This window comes from Piliocolobus tephrosceles, chromosome 17 (genome assembly GCF_002776525.5).
Source record: "Piliocolobus tephrosceles isolate RC106 chromosome 17, ASM277652v3, whole genome shotgun sequence".
Lineage (NCBI taxonomy): Eukaryota > Metazoa > Chordata > Mammalia > Primates > Cercopithecidae > Piliocolobus > Piliocolobus tephrosceles.
In genome coordinates this window covers 27,862,170-27,873,435 of record NC_045450.1, presented here as the reverse complement: position 1 = coordinate 27,873,435, position 11,266 = coordinate 27,862,170, and the positions used below count along the sequence as shown (strand labels likewise).

The following is an 11,266-nucleotide window of genomic DNA, read 5'->3' as shown; positions in this document are numbered from 1 at the left end:
TTTATGGGGTGCATTTTTTTTTTTTTTTTTTTTTTGAGACGGAGTCTTGCTCTGTCACCCAGGCTGGAGTGCAGTGGCCAGATCTCAGCTCACTGCAAGTTCTGCCTCCCGGGTTTATGCCATTCTCCTGCCTCAGCCTCCCGAGTAGCTGGGACTACAGGCGTCCGCCACCTCGCCCGGCTAGTTTTTTGTATTTTTTTAGTAGAGACGGGGTTTCACCGTGTTAGCCAGGATGGTCTTGATTTCCTGACCTTGTGATCCGCCCGTCTCGGCCTCCCAAAGTGCTGGGATTACAGGCTTGAGCCACCGCGCCCGGCTGGGTGCATATTGATAAAGTATGCAATGCATAATAGTAACATCATGGGCCAGGCACGGTGGCTCACACCGAGATTGCACCTCTGCAGTCGCCAGGCCACTGCAGGCACCACAGTGGCGACAGAGCGAGACTCTGTCTCAAATAAATAAATAAGTAAATAAATATCATGTTAGGCCAGGCACAGTGGCTCACACCTGTAATCCCAGCACTTTGGGAGGCGGAGGTGGGCGAATCACAAGGTCAGGAGTCCGAGACCAGCCTGACCAACATGGTGAAACCCTGTCTCTACTAAAAATACAAATTTTAGCTGGGTGTGGTGGCAGGCGCCTGTAACCCCAGCCACTCGGGAGGCCGAGGTAGGAGAATCGCTTGAATCTAGAAGGCTGAGGTTGAAGCCAGCCGAGATCACTCCATTGCACTCTAGCTGGGCAACAAGAGAGAGATTAAAACAAAAAAAAAAAAAAAAAAAAAAAAAAAATTACATCATGGAGAATGGGGTGTCCATCCCCTTAAGCATTTATCCTTTGTGTTACAATCCAACTGCATTCTTTTAGTTATTTTGAAATGCACAGTTATTGTTGACTGTAGTCGCCCTGTTGTGCTAGCAAATAGTAGGTCTTATTCATACTTTCTATTTTTTTTTTGTACCCATTAACCTTCCCCACCTTCCCATCATCATCCTTTTTTTTTTTTTTTTTTGAGACAGAGTCTTGCTCTGTCACCCCAGGCTGGAGTGCAGTGCCACGATCTCAGCTCACTTCAACCTCTGCCTCCTGTGTTCAAATGATTCTCCTGCTTCAGCCTCCCTAGTGGCTAGGGTTACAGGCATGCCCTACTACACTTGGCTGATTTTTTTTCAGGTTTTCGCCATGTTGGCCAGGCTGGTCTTGAACTCCTGACCTCAGGTGATCCACCTGCCTCAGCCTCCCAAAGTGTTGGGATTACAAGCACGAGCCATGTGCCCAGCCCCATCATCCTCATTTTATTTACTTTTTATTTTTATTATTATTATTTTTTAGATAGAGTCTTGCTCTGTCACCCAGGCTGGATTGCAGTGGTGCGACCTCGGCTCACTGCAACCTCCGCTTTCCAGGTTCAAGCAATTCTCTTGCCTCAGCCTCCCGAGTAGCTGAGATTTCAGGCACCTGCCACTACGCCCGGCTAATTTTTGTATTTTTAGTAGAGACAGGGTTTTACCATTTTGGCCAGGCTGGTCTCAAACTCCTGACTTTGGGTGATCCGCCCGCCATGGCCTCCCAAAGTGCTGGGATTACAAGCGTGAGCCACCACGCCTAGCCAGACTGATTTTTTTTAAAAGTGAATTTGAATGCTGCAACTCGTGAGTATTGGATAAACAAACTATGATGGGATTACAGGTGCCCGCCCCCACGCCTGGCTAATTTTTGTATTTTTAGTAGAGACTATGTTGGCCAGGTGGGTCTCGAACTCCTGACCTCAAGTGGTCTGCCTGCCTCGGCTTCCCAAAGTGTTGGAATTACAGGCATGAGCCACCACACTTGACCAGAAGTTTAATTTTTTTTTTTTTTTTTTGAGATGGAGTCTGGCTCTGTCACCCCGGCTGGAGTGCAGTGGCACAGTCTCTGCTCACTGCAAGCTCCGCCTCCCAGGTCCACACCATTCTCCTACCTCAGTCCCCTGAATAGCTGGGACTACAGGCGCCCCCCACCATGCCTGGCTAATTTTTTTGTAATTTTAGTAGAGACGGGGTTTCACCATGTTAGCCAGGATGGTCTCGATCTCCTGACCTCGTGATCCGCCCGCCTCGGCCTCCCAAAGTGCTGGGACTACAGGAGTGAGCAACTGCGCCCAGCCCAGAAGTTTAAATTTGACTAGGTGCCCAGTGACCTCGTCCAGCCCACAGCAGTCTCCAATCCTCGCCCCCACAACCCCCCTTCCCCCCACAGCTCCTTTCCTCACTGCAGCCCCTCCACTGGAACCCCTAGATCTTGAGGCTGATGGGCCAGTGCCCAGTTTCACTGGTTGTTAAATATTTTGACAATGATCCCAGACAGCAGGAGAGGCAGCCAAACTCAACAGCTGTTCTCTGTTTCCCCCCAGGCCTGGCACTGCTGCTGCCGCCCGTCACCCTGGCAGCCCTGGTGGACAGCTGGCTCCGAGAGGACTGCCCAGGGCTCAACTACGCAGCCTTGGTCAGTGGGGCAGGCCCCTCGCAGGCGGTGCTGTGGGCCAAATCCCCTGGGGTACTGGCAGGGCAGCCTTTTTTCGATGCCATCTTTACCCAACTCAACTGCCAAGTCTCCTGGTTCCTCCCTGAGGGATCGAAGCTGGTGCCGGTGGCCAGAGTGGCCGAGGTCCGGGGCCCTGCCCACTGCCTGCTGCTGGGGGAACGGGTGGCCCTCAACACCCTGGCCCGCTGCAGTGGCATTGCCAGTGCTGCCGCCGCTGCAGTGGAGGCTGCCAGGGGGGCCGGCTGGACTGGACACGTGGCCGGCACGAGGAAGACCACACCAGGCTTCCGGCTGGTGGAGAAGTACGGGCTCCTGGTGGGCGGGGCCGCCTCACACCGCTACGACCTGGGAGGACTGGTGATGGTGAAGGACAACCATGTGGTGGCCGCCGGTGGTGTGGAGAAGGTGCTGGTCCTGCCTGTCCCTGGTCCAACCTCACCCTCAGCACACCCCTCCCCTCCCCTCCCCAGAGCCTCCAGCCATGACCTGGTGAACAGCCGTGGCCTGGAGTCAGCAACACAAGACTCTTCCCACCTCAGCTCCTCCATCTGAGCTGGGCTCAGTTGAGCTCATCCAGCTAAGCTAAATGGGGAGCTGGGCTTGCTTTTCTTTTTCTGGAGACGGGGCCTCAGTCTCTCCAGTAGCTGGATATACAGGAATGCTCCACCCCACTGGCTAATTTTTGCTTTTCTTTTTTGAGATGGAGTCTCACTGTTTCACCCAGGCTGGAGTGAAGTGACACAATCTCGGCTCACTGCAACCTCCACCTCCCAGGTTCAAGTAATTCTCCTGCCTCAGCCTCCCAAGTAGCTGGGATTACAGGCGCCAGCCACCACACCCGGCTAATTTTTGTATTTTTTTGTAGAGACAGAGTTTCACCATGTTGGCCAGGCGTGTCTCAAACTCCTGACCTCAGGTGATCCACCCACCTTGGCCTCCAAAGTGCTGGGATTACAGGTGTGAGCCACCTCGCCCAGCTGCCTTTTTTTTTTTAAGAGATGGGGTCTCACTGTGTTGCCCAGGCTAGTCTGAAACTTCAGGACCCAAGAGATCCTCCCACCTTGGCCTCCCAAAGTGCTGGGATTATAGGCATAAGCCACCGCACCTGGGTTTGGAATTGATTCTTTATCTTTGTTCTGCTGCTGCGTGGTGTAATGTTCAAGAACAAAGGACAACCCGGGGGAAGCCAGTGTCACTGGCACCACAGCCTTGAGCCCCTCTCTCTAGCCCTCTGCACCTAATTTCCCATCTGTGAAATGTCCTTAAAGACCCCTTCTAATTTTAATATTCTGAGTCAAATTGAACTCAGGTCCAAATGCCAAATATTGCTGATATTCATCCGCTTTTTGACCCACAAAAGTGGTCATTTTAGCCTACAATGAAACATCCTGGCTCAGTGGCTCATGCCTGTAATCCCAGCACTTTGGGAGGCCCAGGTGGGGGGATTACTTGAGGCCAGGAGTTTGAGACCAGACTGGGTCATATAGCAAGATTCTGTCTCTACAAAAAATGAAAAAATTAGCCATGCTTGTGGGCAAGCTCCTGTAGTCCCAGCTACTCCGTGGCTCACGCCTGTAATCCTGGCACTTCGGGAGGCTGAGGCGGGCGGATCACGAGGTCATGAGTTAGAGACCATCCTGGCCACCATGGTGAAACCTCGTCTCTACTAAAAATAACAAAAATTAGCTAGGTGTGGTGGACGCACCTGTAGTCCCAGCTATTCGGAAGGCTGAGGTGGGAGAATTACTTGATCCCAGGAGGTGGAGGCTGCTGTGAGCTATGATCGCACCACTGCACTCCAGCCTGGGCGACAGAATGAGACCCTGTCTCAAAAACAAAACAAAACAAAAACCCAACGTCTGGTTTCCTTATTAACCCCAAGCTCATGGTCCATCCGGAGCTTTTCAAATGCCAGTCCTGGCTCCCTGGGCCCCAGCTTCAGTGCTGGGCCCTATCCTCACCCTTGCCCTCCCAGCTCCCTGCGCCCCAGTGCCAGGTGCTGGGCCCAGTCCTCACCCTCGTCCTCCCCGCTGCCCAGCAGGCGGTGCGGGCGGCCCGGCAGGCGGCCGACTTCGCTCTGAAGGTGGAGGTGGAATGCAGCAGCCTGCAGGAGGCAGTGCAGGCGGCTGAGGCGGGTGCCGACCTTGTCCTGCTGGACAACTTCAAGCCGAAGGTGAGGTGGGTTCTGCCTCCTGGGAGGGGTCTGTGGTGGGCTCTCACCTCCCCTCCGCTTGTGTCCCGCAGGAGCTGCACCCCACGGCTGCCGCGCTGAAGGCCCAGTTCCCAAGTGTGGCGGTGGAAGCCAGTGGGGGCATCACCCTGGACAACCTCCCTCAGTTCTGTGGGCCGCACATAGACGTCATCTCCATGGGGATGCTGACCCAGGCGGCCCCAGCCCTTGATTTCTCCCTCAAGCTGTTTGCCAAAGAGGCGGCTCCAGTGCCCAAAATCCACTGGTCCTAAAGTGGAAGAGGATTAACGTGGCTCCTGAGGACCCTCCAGATCACACATCTCTTTTTTTTTTTGAGACGGAGTCTCGCTCTGTCGCTCAGGCTGGAGTGCAGTGGCGCGATCTCAGCCCACTGCAAGCTCCACCTCCCGGGTTCACGCCATTCTCCTGCCTCAGCCTCCCGAGTAGCTGGGACTACAGGCGTCCACCACCATGTCCGGCTAATTTTTTGTATTTTCGGTAGAGACGGGGTTTCATCGTGTTAGCCAGGAAGGTGTCGATCTCCTGACCTCGTGATCCACCCGCCTTGGCCTCCCAAAGTGCTGGGATTATAGGCATAAGCCAGCACTCCCGGCCTGGGTCACACATCTTTAGGGTCAGTGGCCAATGGGGCACACTTGGCATTAGCTTGAGCCCAACTCTGGCTCTGCCACCTGCTGCTCCTGTGACCCGGCAGGGCTGATTTCACCTCTGCTCATCTCAGTTTCCTAACCTGTAAAATGGGTCTAATAAAGGATCAACCACATGGGGTTCTGTGGTGATATGAGCACATAGCGAGGAGTCAGCAAATGTCAGAAGTTACCTAGGACAACCAGGCACGATGGCTCACACCTGTAATCCCAGCACTTTGGGAGGCTGAGGTGGGCAGATCACTTGAGGTCAGGAGTTTGAGACCAGCCTGGCCAACATGGTGAAACCCCATCTCTACCAAAAATAGAAAAATTAGCTGGGTGTGGTGGCATGTGCCTGTAATCCCAGCTACTTAGGAAGCTGAGGCAGGAGAATCGCTTGAACCCAGGAGGTGGAGGTTGCAGTGAGCTAATGATGCCACTGCACTCCAGCCTGGGTGATAGAGCAACACTCTGTCTCCAAAAACGAAAGATAGAGAGAGAGAGGGAGGGAGGGAGGGAAAGGAAGTTTGGAAAGAAAGGAAGAAAGGCAGGCAAAAGCCCCAGACAGACCATCCTGCACCCTTCATGCACCCAACCTGAACCAAACACCAGCATGACCCGGCTCTGAATGCACAGCAGACGGAGGTTTGCTGGGCAGAGACGCTGCGCGGACCTAGACGCTGCCTTTGGTGACACCCTAAACAAAAGGGGCCAGTCCCACAGTAAGGAAGGAGACCACTACTCCTCCTGCTGCCCTCCTCCCCCAACCTTGCCTAGTTTACAAGACAGGAGGAAAGAGAGAAAGCAAAATGTTAGAAAAAAAAATACAGAAGTAAGATAAATAGCCGGAAGACCCTGGCACCACCACCTGGCCCTGGTAGTTAAAAAAAAGTAACAATAATAATATCAACTCCTGACTTAAACTACTTGTGTTATCTGTAAATTCCAGACATTGTATGAAAAAGCATTGCGGCTGGGCGCGGTGGCTCACGCCTGTAATCCCAGCACTTTGGGAGGCCGAGATCACGAGGTCAGGAGATCGAGACCATCCTGGCTAACCCAGTGAAACCCCGTCTCTACTAAAAAATACAAAAAAAATACAAAAATCTAGCCGGGCGAGGTGGCAGGTGCCTGTAGTCCCAGCTACTCGGGAGGCTGAGACAGGAGAATGGCGTGAACCCAGGAGGCGGAGCTTGCACAGTGAGCTGAGATCCAGCCACTGCACTGCAGCCTGGGTGACAGAGCGAGACTCCGTCTCAAAAAAAAAAAAAAAAAAAAGGAAAAGCATTGCAAAACTTTCTGTTCTGTTAGCTGATGGGTGTAGCCCCCAGTCACATTCCCCACACTTGCTCAAAATAACATGACCTTTTCACGTGGACCCCTTAGAGTTGTAAACCTTTAAAAAGGCCAAGTATTTCTTTTTCAGGGAGCTCGGTTATTAAGACGCAAGTCTGCCAATGTTCCCAGCCGAGTAAACCTCTTCCTTCTTTAATCTGGTACCTGAGAAGTTTTGTCCGCAGCTCATCCTGCTACAACAGGACACAGCCCAGAGGTGCCACCTGCAGCTGCCCCGTTCCCTCTAATCCCTGCTCCCGTCCTTCCTCTGGGGAAACATGGACACGCTCAGGTCAACCCCAGCTTCTCATGCCTGAACTGGGGAAACTGAAGCCCCATGGGACCGGGGCACCACTGGGCATCAAGGGAGGAAAGTTGAGCCCAGGGGTGATCTGGGAACCGGAAGGGAAAACGTGGGATCCAGGCAGGCATTGGGGCCTGATAGAGCAGAAGTTTGGAGTGGGTCCCAGGAGCTGCAAACTCAGTGTCTCCAGGACCCATTTGGAAAAAATAAATGGCTAGAACTGGAATAAGACAAAGTGGGCGTGAGCTGTGACCAACTGGAAAATGCTCGTTGCAACCACAGCATTCCATTAAAAAAGCAAAAGGAACCTGCCTGGCTGAGTCTTAAGCTCCCCTTGAACCCAGAAATGGATTAGCCTTCCAGGAACCTCCAGATCTGAGAGCTGGGGAGGGCACTCCATTACTGGGGGAAGAAGGAATGGATCTTGGGCACTCAAGGGCAACCCACGCCCTCCTTGCAGGGAAATGGATTTCCAGGCAGGGGAGACGCATGGGCAGAGGCCCAGAGGTAGGAAACGGCTCAGATTGTCTACTGTAAGATTTGAGGCTGTGATCAGGAGGTGACTAGGAGTTGGGTTGGGTCCAGACCACAAAATGGTAGGTCAGAGGATTTGGACTCTGTCCCAGGAGTGAGCTGGAAATCAAACTGGAAAATCAGATAAGCTTATTTGCAGCTTCAATCCAGTCCGTTGCAGAAGGATGCATTTGAGGGGGCTAGAGAGGCTGCAGGGAGGCCAGGAGGAGCTATGGAAGAGGACTTGAGCATGGGTCATGGCTGTGGGGTTTGGAGAGAAGTGATATAGCATCTTCAGAGCCTCAGAAGGCAAGGGGAGTCCGATGGCTCAAGGCAGTTGGAAGAGTTGGGTGTGACTGAGGGAGTGGGGAAATGGGGCGTGTATGGCACGCAAGGACTCTCATGCATCACCTCCCCGTCCCTTGTCCATCTGGTTTTACTTCCTCTTTGCCTGGTCAGCCTAGGACCAAACAGGGATCATTTTCCCCAGGATGCCCCACACCCAGTGGCAAATGTACCCATCCTAGCAGTTAGTTTAATGCTAACTGAAAATGATGTGCTGTTTTGAGTACATGATGTGCCAGCAATGCTGGCTACTGCATGAAATGGGAACTAGTAGGGAGCACCTTCATCCAAGGTGTGCAGGTCCCCTTCCCTCAGTTAATGCTCATGGGGGTGGGCGTTAGCCTCTCCACTTACCCAAGAGGAAACTGAGGCTTTATAAAGTTAAGAGAGCTGCTTAGGGTCACTTATCAATAAAGTGGTGGAGGCCAGGCACAGTGGCTCACACCTGTAATCCCAGCACTTTGGGAGGCTGAGGCAGGAGGATCACTTGAGCTCAGGAGTTCAAGACCAGCCTGGGTGAGACTCCATTTCTATTTTTAAAAAATTATCCAGCTATGGTGGTGCACACCTGTAGTCCCAGCTACTCAGGAGGCTGAGGTGAGAGGATCGCTTAAGCCTGGGCAGTTGAGGCTGCAGTGAGCTGTGATTGCACCACTGCACTCCAGACTGGGTGACAGAGGCCCTGTCTCAAACAAAAAAAGTAAATAAAAAATATATATAAAATGGTGGAGCAGTTTGAATTGTGTCATTCACTCATTCAATATTTAACTGAGCATTTACTATGTGCCAGGCACTATTCTAGACAATGGACATACAACGAGTAAACGGATAAAAATCTCTGTCCTCAGGGAGTCTGTATGTTGGGGTTGGGGTGGGAGCGGGGAAGAATAGACAATGAAAAAATACTTAAGGAAAATATGCAGACACCAATTGTCAACTCCTTCATGGCCACCAGAGGGCACTGCAACCACGCGACCCTCCGTTCCTCTCTAATTCCAGCTCCCTTTCCGGATTCCGAAAACAATAGCCAGAGAGGCTATGAATACCCTGCATAGCATCTACTCAAGAACGAATGCGAGGAGGCATTGGCAGCAATTTTTCCTCCACCCATTTTTCCAGCCTCATCCCCTCATCAGAGCCCCATCCAACTGCCCAGGGTACCCCAGTGACTTTTCAAAGCCCCGTGTACTCCAGATTCACCAGCAACTCGCATTCACTCCCAGCCACCCATCCCCTCCCGAATACTGTAATACTGTCTGGGTTACCCACCAACCCCATCCATCCGCTCAGCTGATGCCTGTCCTCCTCCTCACCCCCCCCCCCCCCCCCCCCCCCCCCCGCTGTCCTGCCCCCCTCAAACTGGCCAAATTTTCCCATAGATTTTTTTTTTTTTTTTTTGAATAAACACAGAAATTGACCTTCCTGGTCCTAAAGCTTGAAACTTAAATTTGCCTTATCTGAGTTCCTTCTCCAGGAAACTGACCTTCAGGCCTCCTAGATATCATCAAGGAACTGAAACTCCTTTTCTTTACCCCCTTCTAATTCCTGTTTTTCCACACGCAGCTACATTTGCTCCCCACTATATAAACACCCAACTGGAGTTTGTTGGAGAGATGGATTTGAGACTTATCTCCTGTCTCCTTGGCTAATGTCACCTGAATAAAGCCTTCTTTCCTGGCAATACTCATTGTCCCAGGATCCCAGATCAGCTTTCTGTGTGGTAAGCAACGGGACCTAGACTGAACCCCTGGTGTTTCAGTAATACACCCATCCATCCTGTCCACCCCCAACCATCCTGTCCACCCCTTGTGCTTCCATCCACTCATCCCTCTTCCCACCTCTCCACCCACCCACCATCCAATGTTACAGAAGCCCAGAGCTGGGGCACTCAATCTAGAGGTCAAAGATGGCAAGAGATCAAACCAGACTGACAGTGAGTCGCCTGAGTGGATATGAGTTTTAGTGTGCTGAGGCCATGAAAGGTAAAAGCATTTAAAAACAGCAAGGCCAGGCATGGTGGCTCACGCCTGTAATCCCGGCACTTTGGGAGGCCGAGGCAGGTGGATCACCTGAGGTCAGGAGTTCAAAGCCAGCCTGACCAACTTGGTGAAATCCCATCTCTATTAAAAATACAAACTTAGCTGAGCATGGTGGCATGCGCCTGTAGTACCAGCTACTGCTACTTGGGAGGCTGAGGCAGGAGAATCGCTTGAACCTGGGAGGCGCAGGTTGCAGTGAGCCGAGATCACACCATTGCACTCCAGCCTGGGCAACAAGATCGAAAATCTGTCTCAAAAAAACAAAAACAGGCCGGGCACGATGGCTCACGCCTGTAATCCCAGGACTTTGGGAAGCTGAGGCGGGCAGATCACAAGGTCAGGCGATCGAGACCATCCTGGCTAACATGGTGAAACCCCATCTCTACTAAAATACAAAAAATTAGTCGGGCATGGTGGCAGGCGCCTGTAGTCCCAGCTACACGGGAGGCTGAGTCAGGAGACCGGCATGAACCCGGGAGGCGGAGCTTGCAGTGAGCCGAGATTGCGCCACTGCACTCCAGCCTGGGCGACAGAGCGAGACTCTGTCTCAAAAAAAAAAAAAAAAAAAAAAACCATAAAAATTAGCCAGGCCTAGTGGCAGGTGCCTGCAATCCCAGCTACTCAGGAGGCTGAGGTTCAAGAATCACTTGAACCTCAAAGGCAGAGGTTGCAGTGAGCTGAGATCATGCCACTGCACTCCAGCCTGGGTGACAGAGTGAGACTCTGTCCCCAAAAATACCCAAAACAAACAAACAAAAAACACAACAACGAGACATTCTTAGCAAACCAACTATCTGCGAACAATTCAACGTCGGCTCTTTAAAAAAATCCCGCTGTGGCATTATGCTGTGGACACATACATTAATTTATGGCTAGCCCTTCAAGACAACCGGGTGGGTAAAATTATATAAATGTTCACCGCCTCTATACTTTGTTCCAGTGACTCCCTGAGTAATGGATTGTTTTGCCAATTACTCAGCAACATTTAAGACCTGCTTCCAGAGGCCCTAAGTAGCTCAGCATTGTAAGACTAAAGTACTAAAGAAAATCCGCCTGTGTGGCTGTGAATAACATCTCCATCCATCACTGTACACATCAGATTTAGGCCAGACAATGCAGGCTTTATTTATTTCAGGTATGCCTTGTGCTTCAGATCATGGGACTCTAGTACAGCACCCCCAGAAAATTATCAAGGGCAAAGAAATCATAATACATACCTCTAGTTCAGTGCGTCCTTGGATAACCTCTCTCCTAGTTCTTTAGCTAAAAGATTCAGGAGCCTTAGCAACAAGAAGGAGCTATCCTACAAGTTGCATTATTCTAGATATTTGGATGCTTTTCTTTCTTTTTTTTTTTTTTTTTT

The 11,266-nt window shown here is 51.7% G+C and overlaps 1 protein-coding gene across 3 annotated transcripts in view; it reads left to right on the top strand.

Annotated features, from left to right (window-relative positions):
* QPRT (quinolinate phosphoribosyltransferase) overlaps positions 1 to 5,039 on the top strand; it is a 20,394-nt gene extending 15,355 nt beyond the window's left edge. Inside the window, exons 2-4 of one of the 3 annotated variants that reach the window (XM_023191265.2) lie at positions 2,396 to 2,931; positions 4,568 to 4,699; positions 4,771 to 5,039. In XM_023191265.2, coding sequence (XP_023047033.1) covers positions 2,396 to 2,931; positions 4,568 to 4,699; positions 4,771 to 4,989 — 887 coding nt within the window. In that variant the 3' untranslated portion in view covers positions 4,990 to 5,039. Of the gene's footprint in view, positions 1 to 2,395; positions 2,932 to 4,564; positions 4,700 to 4,770 lie in introns of all 3 variants that reach the window. The other 2 variants (XM_023191264.2, XM_023191266.2) reach the window with 2 other exon arrangements.
* The last annotated feature ends 6,227 nt before the right edge of the window (positions 5,040 to 11,266 follow it).